At 39.1% G+C, this 15,020-nt stretch overlaps 2 protein-coding genes across 2 annotated transcripts; one reads left to right on the forward strand and one right to left on the reverse strand.

Annotated features, from left to right (window-relative positions):
- Positions 1–7,812: 7,812 nt before the first annotated feature.
- Positions 7,813–9,488, reverse strand: LOC124371282 (piggyBac transposable element-derived protein 4-like). The gene is made up of 2 exons (XM_046829623.1): positions 9,254–9,488; positions 7,813–8,645 (listed from the first exon to the last, which is right to left on the reverse strand). Exons 1-2 carry the CDS (start codon positions 9,486–9,488, stop codon positions 7,813–7,815), a joined length of 1,068 nt encoding a protein of 355 aa, XP_046685579.1.
- Positions 9,489–11,819: 2,331 nt separating this feature from the next.
- LOC124371283 (piggyBac transposable element-derived protein 4-like) lies at positions 11,820–13,445 on the forward strand. Its single transcript, XM_046829624.1, has one exon. The coding sequence runs from the start codon at positions 11,820–11,822 to the stop codon at positions 13,443–13,445; it is 1,626 nt and encodes a 541-aa protein (XP_046685580.1).
- The last annotated feature ends 1,575 nt before the right edge of the window (positions 13,446–15,020 follow it).

The following is a 15,020-nucleotide window of genomic DNA, read 5'->3' on the forward strand; positions in this document are numbered from 1 at the left end:
GGATTTGGATCAGATTGGCAGGCTTAAAAATTAACTGCTTACTACAAAATTGTGTTCAAATAACAATATTAATTACAATATTTACATTTTATCTGCTTGTCTGGCAGTGCTCTGCATAGAATCATTCATAACAAACAGTTTATTTCCATATTTAATTATGCAACATTTAGAACAATAAATTATTAAAAAATGTCATTATAGTTTAGACAAAACCATGAAGCAAAATATATGTCAAATGTATCTTAAATTATAGCTTGGTCCATTATGTGTGAGGTGTAAATTAAAGTTTTGTGGTGTGTTACTATACAAGTCTGGTTGGTGGGTGATGGGAAGAGAGGTAAAAATGTGGTTGAGGGGGGTGAACGAGTGATAGCACAAAAAAGCACAACTACTAAATACGGACAAGGATGGATTTTATGATTTTGAAATATAACATAAATTTATAAGTGATACCAAGCTCCCTTAATAAGCTGTAAAGCGTTTATGACAAGGATCAACCACTCAGCTGTGGAGCTGTGGAGGGCACGCCACTCACTCACAATGGAGTTTTGTGTGTAGTGTAATAACTTTCACGAGGATTAAGTGGGCTATTAACTAGTTTAGTCCATATAAAGCTCATGGAGGAGACGGTTTCCTTGCAACGGGGGTTGGATAGTGTCCTTCCCCTGCTGTGCAAATGACCTGCTTGTGTCTTTGAACAGCAGTGATGTTTTTGCACAAGGATACGCAGATGACATTGTGATTCTTGTAAGTGGCAAGTTCAACACAATAGTAATGGAACTGAAGTTAAAGATGCCATAAATTTAGCTGTCCAGAAAATGACCCGGCTTCACCTGGCCATTGAGGGTGAGGTAGATTCTAGGAGTGAGGCATTCACTCCTAGAATCTATATGTGTACTGATGTGGTAGTGATGTATCTGTGAGTAATTGATTTGGTTCAAATCTTTATTTTTGCTTCAAAGTGCCATTAAATTTTATACTCAAACTTACAATTGGTTCAGTGATAAAGAATTCAGCCATAAGGTTTTTACTTCACATGTTGATTTACTCTGCAATAGACTTTTAAACTTTTAACTGGTCATTCTAACCTATCATCCAATTTTTAGAGTTGGCACTATTGTAGAAATTCACAATTATTATAAATAAAAACACTCATTTAACTGCTCTCCTAAGGATACAAAAACTTTCAAGACTGTAGTTAACAGCTGATGTTGAAATTTTTATTTTAATAACATGTGATTGAGAGGAAGGCACTTTCCAGTATAAGCAAGTTTTTCCAATCTATTAGTGACCTCCTGACAGAACTGGACTAGATCTTATCTCATCCTTATCACCAGCATTGATAGCTCAGTTGGTTAAGCACTTGACTACTAATCAAAACCCATTGGAGGCAAGAGTTCAAATCCCTCTAGAGGCACATATTTTTGCTTGCCAACAAAATTATTTTAAATAAAAAAAAAAATAAAAAAAAATAATAATAATAAGCATGACTTTTCTACTTCTCAGTGAACATTTTTCATAAATGCAGTAATATACTGACATTTTAAAATAAATTTATCTTGTAATATTTTAAAAACACCTCATAACAAACATCAATCATGGATTCCGCTACACAACTACCTGAAAATAAATCCACTTTTCCACAAGGATGGATGAGAGAGGAGAGAGTGCGAAAAACTGGACTAAGTAAAGGTAAAACTGATGTATACTTCAAATCGCCTGGAGGGAAATTATTTCGCTCTAAAAAAGAGCTTGAAAAATATATAAAAGCGAAAAGTCTACCAATTAAAATAGAGGCTTTTAATTTTGGTTTACAGAAAGGCATTACTAAATGCAATAGTTCCTCTGACTTAAGTTTAAATGAATCCCTTAGTCAAGACTTGACTAGCACCATAACTCTAACACCGAACAAATCTAGTGAATTTGAAGATCTTCAGACAAACACTGTTTCCTCATTGGAAAATAATAAATTCTCTGTTTCTGTTGGAACCCAGACTGACTACACTTTGGTCAAAAATATCAAAACCTACCATGAACTATTGGGTAAGAACTGGCTCTCTGACCTCACTATTCAACCCTACCTGCAAATGTTAAATGATAGATATCTAACATCAAAACCATGTATAGTTATGAACCCATTAATTGTTCATGCTATAAAAAACTGCTTGGATTTTGGTTATCTTGTGGATCCACTAGAACTAAGCTCTAAAAATGTAGTAATCATGCCAGTAAATGATTCAGCGAAACTAGATGAGGAGGTGAGTGGAACACACTGGAGCACTTTGCTTTATGATAAAGCTACCAATCAATTTTGTCATTTTGACTCGTACAACAACTACAATTTAATCTCAGCAAAAAAAGTTGCGGAAAAATTTTCCAACTATATTGGTGGAAGTGCATTATCAGCGACTTTCAACTCAGTGAAATGTCCACAGCAATTAAACGGTTATGATTGTGGGGTGCTAATGTGCTGGGTTATTGAATCGTTGGTGCATGATATTGTCACTGATGGAACTTTTAACTTTGAGTTCATTCAAAAAGCAGTATTGAATGAGCCTGATATTATACAAAAACGCTCGTTATTAGCATATGTCTTACAAAACCATTCCTCTTTAAAAAACAGTTCATTCTTTGCCTTAATGGTCGAAAGGCCTGGAAAAAAATGTCCTGACAGACAAAAGTATGAAACAACTGTCTACAATAGGGCGTTGAAAAATGTTGATGGTCACAGGAAACAATTCAAACCTAGAAAAAATACCATTATTCCATTCCCAAAACTGCAGTTAACATTCTGTTCGGACAGCCAAGGAAGCTACGTGGCAGAAAAAATTGAAAACTTAAGCTCAAAAAGAATCGATACTTTTGGCTATGTACGAGCTAATACCACTTTGATACAAGTTATTGACTCTGCTACAATAGATGAGGGAAATCCGGTGGTAATTTTAGGAGGTACCAATGATAGTTTGAATGACAATCTTCAAGACATTTACACACGCCTGGAAGGAAAACTAAAACTCATCAGTGAGACTAGACCAGTTTTTATAACCACAATTCCGACCAGATTTGACATGCCACTTACTCACCCTGTTAACACTGAATTACAGTTGCTAAATAGCTACATTGGGGAGCTGACAGCTAGATTGAGTAATGTATGTTTAATAGATCTAAATCAACTTTCAAGGAATCACTTCACAAGACATGGTCTCCATTTAAAACAGTTCTGGAAAAACAAAGTTAGCCCATGCCATCATCCATGCTGTAATGAGATGGTACTCACAGTTGGATTCTTCTACTTATGAGACGTATTTCAGTAGTAACACTGAATCTTCTTCAAACCTTGGATTATCAGAAATTTGTTTTAGTTAAAAAAAAAATGGCCAGAACTCTTCAACAACTTACAACCCAATACCTCTTGACCCAAATTCACTAAATAATCATGGTATTACAATAGTGGAAGCAGACATGAGGCATATCATTGACAGATTCTGTACTGATGTTTGTGTAGCCTTTGCCCATTGCGTCTCAGGTGATTTTTATCATCACAAGCAGATGAGCAAAGGTGTCGCTGTAGCCTTCAAGGAAAAATTTGGAAAACCCCATGTTTCAGATTATTGTGGTAGCAATTTAACCTATCAGAAAAGTGCCTATGGAACAAATGTTTACAGTTTAGTGACGAAACCTAAATATTTTATGAATGCTATCAACTCCACAAACTATACAAGTGCTTATGATTCAGCCTTTGCACAGTTGGCAGAAGATTTTAAAACAAGAAACTTAAAGACACTTATCTGTTCACCGATGGGGTGTGTACGAGATCGAGTTTTACCTGAACATTTTATAGCTAATCTTCAAAACTTCAGAAACAAAACAGGTGCCTCTGTTCTCATTGTTACATACAACGAAAACTCAGACGGAATACTTCGTAGTGGACTGCCTCATACTGCTTTTGTTAAACATCTCCAGCAAATAATTGCTACAAAGACTTCCTTATCAAATTTGGATACAAGTTCAAATCCTTCAAACATTGATCGTCATGTAGCGGAATTTAAACAATCGCAGTTTCCAGCAACGCAGACAATAAAAACATCAAGACCACGTGGATATCATTGCCTTTCTTCAAGCATTTTCGGCTCTCAGGTTCCCGTACATGAGGCCATTAGCTGCACGACACGACCTGTACCACCTCTAGCGTCTTCAGTGCAGTGTGATGAGGGGGGTGTTCAGTTCAATGGGCAAAGTGTTAGTGAGGTGTTGGGTCCTGCTTTACATGTGGAGGGAGTTAGTGAATGTAAGGTGTCTGGAGTTGAAATAACCCTCAACCATGTTGATAGTTTTGGTACAGATAATAAGAGTTTGTCCAATGATACAAGCAGTATTTTTTTAGATTAAGACCAAATGTAAATTACAATAATGTTAGAGAAAAAGTACTTAAAACTAGGCCTAGTTTAAAGGGAAAGTCAAAGTTTCAAAAACCCTTTTCAAAATATAAGCTTAGTAATTTATTAATATTTCATCAAAATATTCAGCACCTACCATCTCGAATCGATCTGCTTGACATAACACTGTCTGAATTCCAGCCAAAGCCTGAAATTTTATTCTTAACTGAGCATAAATGCTCTGAAAGTGATTTTGCTTACCTAAAAATTCCAAATTATGAAATAAGCAGTTATTACTGTAGAAAAAACCACAGTTGGTGGGGGAACAATGATACTAACTCGTAGTAACAGTAATATTAAAGTAAAACCAATAATGTACCCTCAAATTAAGTCTCTGCTTAAAGACAGAGAATTTGAATGTTGTCTTTCTCAACTCTTTTTTGGTGATAACTCCTACTTACTAGTATGTATTTATAGATCTCCATGCAAAAAGTATGATGATTCCTTCCTAACTAAGTTTGATTCTCTCTTAGGCACAGTAGCAAAAATACATGGTAAAAGTAATATTGTAGTGGGAGGCGATTTCAATATAAATGTATTAGAGCATAGCAACACATATATAGAATTTGTAAATATTCTGAAAGCTTTTAACCTTTATTATTTAGTTGACTTTCCTACTCGAGTTACTGATCACTCCAGAACTGCCATTGACAATTTTGTAACAAATATAGATAAAAAACTTACTTGTGTAACTGGCATAGTAACTGAAATTTCTGACCATGATGGACAATTGTTGGAATTACACAATGTAAAAACAAAAAGTACATCCAATAGCTTTTATAAATTTAGTAGAAACATTTCTGAAAGCAATGTAAATGGATTTGTGAAAGTTTTGGAGAGAGAAAACTGGTTGGATATGTATTGTGCTCCTGTTGAAGAAAAATTCAATGTTTTTTATACCACATTTATGTATCATTTTAATGTACATTTTCCTTTAACCAAAGTCAAAATTAATGCAAATTGTAAATCTTGGATAACTGACAGTATTAGGAATAAAAAGGCTACATTAGTTAATTTAAGTGCACAGGCTAGGAGTACTAAAGATAGTGATACCAAAGAAATGTTAAAACACATAAGGAAAGAACTAAAACAGAATGTCATTTTAGAAAAGAAAAAGTTTTTTGACAGAAAGATTGAATGCTCTACTAACTTGATAAAATCAACCTGGCAAATAATTAATAATGAATTGGGTAGAAAGTTAACTGGTTGTAACTCAGAATTACTTCTGAATGTAGATGGTAGACAAATTTCTGATCCTTTATGTATAGCCGAAAGTTTTAATAGTTTTTTTCTCATCAACTGTAGAAAATTTAATTTTACCAAACTTGCCTAATAACCTTGTTCTAAATGAGAATTCCCAAACTATAAATGTTCAAATGAATAAGTCCTTTTACTTTCAACCAGTAAATTCAGATGTAGTTAGCACCATAATTGCCTCTCTCAATAATAAATTCTCATCAGGCCATGATGATGTGTCTGTGGCTGTCTTAAAACAATGTGGCAGAGTTATCAGTGGCCCTCTGGCTCATCTCATTAACTCCTCTTTTGTCACAGGTATATTTCCTGATCAAATGAAAATTGCCAAAGTTGTCCCAGTTTTCAAGAAGGGTGACCCTCATGATGTATCTTGCTACCGTCCTATTTCTCAGTTATCATGTTTTTCAAAAGTCTATGAGCGAGTAGTGTACAACCAATTTGCCTCTTATCTAGAATCTAATAGTTTATTTGACAAGGAACAGCATGGTTTCCGATCTGGCAAGTCTGTGATTACAGCTGCAACTGATTTTGTGCAGTCAATAATTGAAAATATTGATAAAAAGAAAAAAGTGGCTGCCATTTTCCTTGACCTGAGCCGAGCATTTGACAGTGTCTCACATCCTAAATTACTACAGATTTTGGAAAACCTCAATATTGATAAAAAAACAGCTGCTTGGTTCAAATCTTATTTAACAAACCGCAAGCAATATGTTGAGATAACAAAGCAAAATGGAAAACAAATCAACAAAATCCAATCAAGACAACAGTTCATAAAATATGGCGTCCCCCAAGGTTCCATTTTAGGCCCTTTGCTGTTTGTTTGCTATCTGAAGGGATTGCCCAGTGTGGTCATGGGAAACGGGCAAATTTGTTTATATGCAGATGACACTAATCTTCTTGTAACAGAGGACAATATAAAACAGCTTGAATTATCATCTTTTCTTAATATTTCCAATCTTATTCAAAATATGGCCCAAAAAAATTTATTAGTCAATTATGAAAAAACACACCTTATGCAATTTTTCACAAAACAAAATTCAAATAAAGAGACCAACCTTAAAATCCTAATAGAGAATCATGAACTGGATCAAACAGACAGCACAAAATTTCTAGGGTTGACGATTGACAAAAATTTAGACTGGACAAACCACGTAAATAGAATTTCATCCAAAATATCATCTGGATTATTTGCTCTGAGAAGAATGTCAAAGCTGAGCAATCTCAAAACATTGAAAACAATTTATTATTCACTCATTCATTCTCACATAAACTTTGGAATTAGCCTATACGGGGGGACAGTCAAAGCAAATCTCAATAGAATTCTGAAATTACAAAAACAGGCTGTCAGGATCATGTTAAATCTTAGATGGAGAGACTCAGTTAAAATTTATTTTGCTCAGCTACAAATTCCAACAGTATTTGCCTTATATATTACTGCCACAATCTTAACTGCAAAAGAATGTATTGAAATATCAGATTATCCTACTCAAAAATACAATACCAGGAATTCCAGATATAGAATAATTGGGCATCATAATCTTGAGTTCTATAAAAAAAGCCCAACCTACGTGGGACTAAAATTTCTTCAAAGATTACCTTGCCACATTAGATCGGAACAAACCTTGCCAAAATTTAAGAAAAAATTAACAAGTTACCTGACAGCAAAGGCACTTTACTCAATAGAGGAATTTTATGAATCAGAGGGCCCATTAGTTAGTTCATTAATTTGAAGCTTATTTTTAATAATTTAAAGTTCTCTTTAACACATTCACTGCTGCCAGAAAATACGTAAAATACAAGCCCATGCTGAAAATATTTTTTTTAGGTTTTACTTACCATTATTATGTGGAGACTTCATATGCACCATCAATGATGTGTATATGTCCATATATACATATATACAGCAACAATATAGTAGCGGCACCGGAAGGTGCCGGCCGCACTCGGCAGGTCAGATGCCATTGGACACCCGACGGTGTCAGTCGCGTCCGTCACTTTCCACGCACAACACTTTTCACTGTTCAAATTGTTTACAGTATTCATTCATTTGTAACCGTCATACACACAATTATATACAATATTTACAATATTTCCACTTTTTCCTGCCTCATTTTCTTTCCTACTCATGATACTTGTCGAAGCATCTCAGTGCACATAGGCCAGGTTCGCCAGGGCACTGGGCACAAAAGAAAAGGGTCATGGTTCTTTTCTTTGTCTTTGAGCATTCTCTGCATCGTTTTCTCTTCATCCTTTCTCCTGTGTTGTCAGGTGTGTCCATTTTTGACAATACGTGTCTGACAGTTGTTTGTTGTCTAGGCCGGAGTGGAGGTGTGATTGCGTTTGCTGCAGGCAAAAGCATGTTGATGATGGACAATCTAAAGTGGTACAGCGATCTTTTCCTTGGGTTGGTTTGTAAATAAAGTTTGAAGGAGTTCACCAACAACGTCTGAAGGAAATGGACGAAGATCTTTTTGTACCAGCGAATTGATTTGTGTTCGAAGGCATAATAGCTCATAAGCTGATCATTTCGGTCCACACCCTTCATATGGGCGTTGTACTGTATTATGGGCAGAGGCTTTTGGCGAGGTTGGTTATACCTATTCATTGAGATTGCCCAATCATTCTCAAACTCTGTGGATAGGTACAACACCTGACGCTTGTCGCACCATTTTGCTATCAAAACACCATTGGCGTACCGTTCTGCCTTTTCTCCTCTGGCAAGACGAGCTGTCTTGAGATCTAGCGGAACATGCTTTCGGTCTGAGCGCATTGTGCCGGTGCAGTAGGTTTTCTCACTCAGTAACTCGGTTGCAAGGGGGTAACTGATATAATAATTATCCATATACAATGAATGGCCCACCCCAAGCATTCCCCTCATCAAATACTTGACTACTTTGCTAGCATGACCTTTTTCCTCCAAGTTCACCTCCCTTCCCAGAATACACAGTGAAACTTACACAAAGTCCATCCGGTTCACATAACGAGTAAATCTTGATACCATATTTATGGCGCTTTCCTTGAATGTATTGTCGAAAGTGCAGACGTCCTCTCCATAGCACCATTCCTTCATCAATCGACAACTCTCGACTTGGGTAGTAGATGGTTTTTCATCTTTTGATTGAAATAGTCAATCAAAAGCCTGACTTTGTAGAGGCGATCATCAGGTACAGTCTCTTCGTCACTTTCATAAAAATTTAAACATCTTAGGATCAGGAGAAATCTGTCTCTGCTCATTTGGGATCTCACGAATCCAAAATTAAACATACGATCAGTTTTCCAGTAATCGTTTAGACGATTGATTTTTACAGTTCCCATGTGAAAGATTAGCCCGAAAAATTTTTTCAGTTCAGCCACTGTCAGTTCCTGCCAATTATTTATTCTTGATTTTATTTTGAGGTTAGGGGAAAATAATATTTCCCAGGCATTTTTGTTAGTGGCAGACACAATTTTTTCCAACAAGGTATCATCAAGTAGTAAAAAAAACCAATCGATAGGATCGTTTGTTCCGGGGGCAGGTACAAGCAATTTGTTTTCTTTTGTGAAGGGAATTCTTCGCATACCTGCAGTACGAAGTGACCATATTGGGTCAGAAATCACTTGATCAGCTTCCTGGTCATCCGTGTCCTCATCCTCGATGTCCACAGGCGCCACCACATTGACAATAGGCGGCGCGTCAAGCTGGGCTTGGTCAATGTCACTCTCCGGGCCGGCAGACGCCACAGAATCGTCAGAACTACTTTCCACATCACTCTCACTCAAATAGTGTCTTATTTGGCTAGAACTAGGACCATCCATTGTTCACAACGAAGTTCACAGCCCCTACAACTATAACAATACACCAAACACACAGATTAGCCGATGAACTCAACCCGAACCACGTGGAACAACAAACAAGGGTACTCTACACGCGGCGCGAAATATACCTTCCTCACGCAGAAGCTGAAACAGCACTGACGTTGTGAAATCTAGAAGGTGGCGTGACACCGTCCGGTGCCGAACGCACCCGAGGACACCCGAAGCGCGGCACCGTGCGGTGCCAGCCGCATTCAATGTGTTAATTTGTAATATGAACTTGCAGAAATATAATGTTTATAGATTAACCATTATATATTATGTATGGCTATTTTAAATTGGAAAATATACCCAGAATTCTAATTTGTTAATGTAAAGATTAGTCAATTATATTGTATATACAATGCTGACACTATTCATGTATAAAATGTATACAAATATGAATAAAGAGATTCTTATCTTATCTTATCTTATTGAGGATTTAGCGGCCGGAAGAATGACTAGTAACCTGTTGCCTCCCCATCAGTTCTTGAAGGTTCTGACTTCCGTGGAGAGTGTAATACCACCCCCAGAGAAGTTGTTTTTAGATGTAAAACTAGAGAATCTCCATAATTTCTACAATCCAGGCATATGTAACGAAATCTCAATTGAGGGTATTGATTAGGCTACCCCTGAAAAATGATAATCAGTTGTTTGAAATTTTCAATGTGATAGCTTATCCCGTCTACGACCCCTCACTCACAAAGTGGGTGAAATGGGACGTGGCAGATCAAAAACTTGTGATTAGCAAAGACAGACAGACTTATTCACTCTATTCGCCAGACGTCTTTTCGAGGGAATGTAAATTTGGTAAACTCACGGTGTGCCCGTTGTCAGACGCCTTGTTAAGCGACTACAAACGGCCCAATTGTGTGGTAAATTTATTGATGAAAGAACACGTAACATTGTGTAGTAGGAAGTTGATATCTGGCCTACAGTTCGCCGTTCTCATTAGAACACCCACCCGCTGGCTCTACGCCACATCAGAAGAGACAAAGGTTATATTAAATTGTTTTGGGCGCGATGCAAACCCGAATGTAAGTGCTATCACCCTGAAAGGTGAGGGTGAAATACCGAAGCATGATAGGTGTGATCTGATTGCTGACGGTTACAGGGTGCCTGCCCGATTTATCGGCAGCTCCACATATTCGAGTGACTTTGGAAAGATTGTTTTCCCGGAAGTAGATGGGATGTACAGTAGCGAAGAACGCAGCTTACTGGTACATGATGTTAATGAAACCCTGAAAGTCCTGCAGGGACTGGATGATCAGCTGGGCTCCCTATGTGTTAAGGAATACTCCCTAGAAGGGACAATTCCCTTCTAGGACCCACAGGACCCACTATCGTAGACTTGTGGTTATCAAGTATGTAACCTTTGGTGGTGCATCTCTTGTAGTCGTACTAATTGTTGTCACTGTGTTGTTAAGATGGAGGGTGCGAGTTGCCGATCTGCTCCGTGCCGCCCTGCGGGTTAACGAAGCTCGCAGGCCGCCCGGACAGAGTCGCATCTCCCGACCCTCGAAGCGACTGTACGCACTGCGAGCAGACCAGATGCTGAGGATGCTGAGAGGTGGTGCGAGCAGGACGAGACTGACCAAGACCAGAGTGGGAGCATGTCGACCCCACGCACCAAGACTGACATTAAATTGACCGTACGGTAATCGGACGAGAAATGAAGAGTGGGGCCCTAGACACTTGAAGTAAGTGTGAAACTAGTTAAAAGAATGTAAACTTCAGACTTCAGCGATACGTCGTGTGTGCACCGCAATGGGAACAGTAAATCAACCTGTGTCGGAACTGAACGAGTGGTTTTAGACTTTCCGTTGTGGGAACATGGCAGAAGAGTGATTGGGGATCCCCTAATACTTAAAAAAAAAAAAAAACAAAAAAAAGAAAATGTTTTTTAAGTTCTTGTATCGCTAATTGTAATTTATGTATGGTTGTTGATGCAGACTGGTAATGGCAAGGTTTTCTATAATTATTTGAACAATCTGTTAACCCATTCACTGCGGCTGGGACCCATGGGTCCCAGGCCGAACTCTCACGAGTTGCTTTCGGGACCCTTCGGTCCCGCTCGGTCTATTCCGTCGCCATGTCAGTCTGAGGTCGGCAGCGCCTCAGAACGGTCGGTTACTGTATCGCAGCGTGTAGTGAACGACCCTGGCCAGTTGGTGTTGGCTCAGGAGTTTGATCGCCATATTGTGTGGTGCGTCGCGCGCGTCCTTGTGCGTCCGTGTGCGTCCGTGTGAATGTTTTAGATTATTATTATTATTAGTGTTGTTTTTGTTTGTAACTATGTCTCATTCACCTGGTACTTCACGAGAGATACCAGCTGGTGACAGTGACCTTGACTCGGACGCAACAGGCTATTCAGACGACAGTGACCTTGACGCCGCACAGGCACATCAGGAGCCCCTGCCTGACGACCATGATAGTGACAACGATGATGTCGAGTATAACTACGACTTCGATTGGAGCCCGAATACGATAGGTATGAGGAACATTCCTTTTACTAAAGAGAATAAAATTCTTATTCCTACACCTGGAAACAATGAGCCAATAGACTGGTTTTCCGTTTTGTTTGACGACGTGCTGTTGGAGAAAATTTGTTCCTACACTAACGCCTACGCTTGGACAGTTTTCGAGCTGCCCACGTTGACCCCAAAGTCTAGAATTAATAAATGGGTTGATTTGACAGTACCCGAGTTGAAAACGTTTATTGGTGTACTCTTGCATATGGGTACTGTCCGCACAAACAGATTGAGTGATTACTGGAACAAGCATAGATTTTTTAATTTTGAGGCAATCAGGGAACAGATGAGCCGAGATAGATGGCTTTTGATCATGAGATGCCTTCATTTCTCAAAAAACGCCCAAGTCAATGTCAACGAACAAAATGACAATAGGCTTGAAAAAGTGGACCTGTTGATTTCTACCTTCAACAGCGTAATGAGTACTGTCTATTATCCCGGAAAAGAGTTGTCAATTGATGAAAGTATGATGTTGTGGCGGGTTCGCCAGTATATTAAAAATAAGAAACACAAGTATGGTATTAAGTTTTATTCTCTGTGTGAACCCGATGGCCTATGTATTAGGTTCACGATCTATTCTGGAAAAGGTGGTGAACTGAGTGGTGTTGGCCACACCAACAAAGTTGTAATGCATCTCATGAGGCACAGATTGGGGGTGGGCCACTCGTTGTACATGGACAACTATTACAACAGTGTCCCACTGGCCGCAACTTTATTGAGGGAGTCCACCTACTGCACAGGCACCCTGAGAGCAGACCGCAAATACTTGCCGGAGGAGGTCAAAACAGCGGTCCTGAAAAAAGGAGAAACTGTGGCAAGATATGCCCAGGGGATAGCTGTCGCAAAGTGGAAAGATAAGCGAACAGTGCTCTATATTTCTACTGAGTTTGAGAATGAAATGGCAGTTTCCCACAACAGATATGGTCAACCTAGGCAGAAACCCTTGGCGATTATCCACTATAATGCCGAGATGTCTGGAGTGGACAGACACGACCAGTTGATGGCGTACTACCCGGCTGAACACAAGTCCTTGAGGTGGTACAAAAAGGTTTTTGTCCACATTCTTCAAATGGGTTTCATAAACGCATTCAGACTGTATAAAAAGTCCAACCCTGCCACAAAAAAATCTCTGTATGACTTCAGGATTGACCTTGTACATGCTCTGCTGCCTCCAAAGGAACGACTTCTACTGCGACCTGTCCAGAGAAACCAAAACCGGCACGTGATCTCTAAAATCCCCAAGCTGCCCAACAAAGCACGTGTATCCAGGAGACGCTGCAAACAGTGTCAAACCGAAGGCCGCGAAACACGCACAATTTATTTCTGTGCACAGTGTGATGGCGAACCAGGCTTGTGTGCATTGGCCTGTTTCGATAAGTGGCACGCCTGAATCACGAAAAACATCATGTAAATATCATGTAAATAAACTAATTTTAGTGTTTAGTGACTTACATGACTGACTGTTCGCGGGTTGCGGCTGGTAGTGACTTCCAAAGAGACTTTCATGACTGACCATTCGCGGGGTGCGGCTGGGACCCATGGGTCCCATGTAAATATCATGTAAATAAAACATGAAAATAAACTGATTTTAGTGTTTAGTGTAATAACTAAAAGACTTACATGACTGACCGTTCGCGGGGTGCGGCTGGTAGTGGATTCTAATAACACTTACACAACGGGCCGTTCGCGGGGTGCGGCTGGGACCCATGGGTCCCAAATATTTGGCGGCCATCTTGGAAGGGAAAGAGTGATTTCTGACCACTTTGGACATCATTTCCAGGCTAACCACTGCATATGGTAAGTTTATCTGTAAAAAAAATTTTTAGCACCTAGGGAACTTCAAAAAATTTTTTGCCGCAGTGAATGGGTTAAAACAAGTAGCATTAGTAACTTAAGAGGAATCTAGAACGCCGAGCCAGACTGGTATCCATGGGAAGGTAATGCCGGCACCCCCAACCCCAAATACCCCTTCCTTTCAACTCCCCAACTGGACTGTGGATGCCCGGAACAGCTTGAATAACTTCTAAATTAAAGTGAAATAACCAGTAACAACACTATGAAGAGTGTCTTGCTAAGGGATTTTCCGGACCCCATTAGCAAGACAGGAAAGGTGCCCATACCAGGTCTGCAGGAATTGCATTTATTTACGTTTATTTTACTTCTTTATTCATTGGGAACGTAACTGTTAGCTAAGGAACTTTTGTGTCGCATGTAAGTTGAAATGGGGTTAGACTTGTTAGAAGCTCTAAGGCACCAGTAGAATGTAAAGGCCAGTAGGAGGAAGGTATCGGTGAGCTTCCCTGCTCCCAGGGGTAAGCGAGGTGAAAACCATGGGGTGCCCCCAGGTCCACAAATGCCCTTAAATATCAAGTGTGGGGGGCGGAATATTGTAGTTGTAGTTTCTTTTTTTTCTGTGTTGATGTTCTTTTGTGAGTTTGAGAGGAGTTGAGGAGTGTGGGGACAGTGTCCTCCTGTCGTTGTCTGTTCGGAAGAACGTCAACGTTATGCCTATAAAACTAAATGATGGTTTGTGAACCGCCTTCCAGAGTCCCCCCACGCATTTACAGTGTAACGGCTATCCAGCCACTAGTTTTAAGTCTTTTCACAGGGCCCTTAAGGAATAGAGTTCAGTAATTGTTGGTTGGTGCCTTAGCAGCTTGATAGAAATTTTGTGTAAGCCTGTAACGTGATGAATAATCTGAAAATTACTATGAGAATTAACGAATGCCGTCCCAATTATATGTAACAAGTTACAACTTATCGTCAATTTTGTTATTTTAAGATTGCTATTATTACGAATTGTTGTCGTAAGATGTAGGAACAGCTTTGGGTATGCTTTATTGTATTGGGTTCGAACAGTGTAACTGTTTACTTTGAGTATCTTATAGTTTTGTATTCTAATCGACGTACAAGTGAGCTAATTCAGGATAACTCCACTATAATCTATGACAGGGGTGACAGAGGA

Source organism: Homalodisca vitripennis, unplaced genomic scaffold (genome assembly GCF_021130785.1).
Source record: "Homalodisca vitripennis isolate AUS2020 unplaced genomic scaffold, UT_GWSS_2.1 ScUCBcl_1206;HRSCAF=4532, whole genome shotgun sequence".
In the NCBI taxonomy this organism is placed as follows: domain Eukaryota; kingdom Metazoa; phylum Arthropoda; class Insecta; order Hemiptera; family Cicadellidae; genus Homalodisca; species Homalodisca vitripennis.

Coding starts and splice junctions, on each gene's coding strand:
- LOC124371283 (XM_046829624.1), top strand. CDS start 11,820: ATGTCTCATTCACCTGGTACTTCACGAGAGATACCAGCTGGTGACAGT.
- LOC124371282 (XM_046829623.1), bottom strand. CDS start 9,488: ATGGATGGTCCTAGTTCTAGCCAAATAAGACACTATTTGAGTGAGAGT. Junction 8,646..9,253: donor ATGGTCACTTCGTACTGCAG/GTATGCGAAGAA, acceptor ACTTTGTGTAAG/TTTCACTGTGTATTCTGGGA.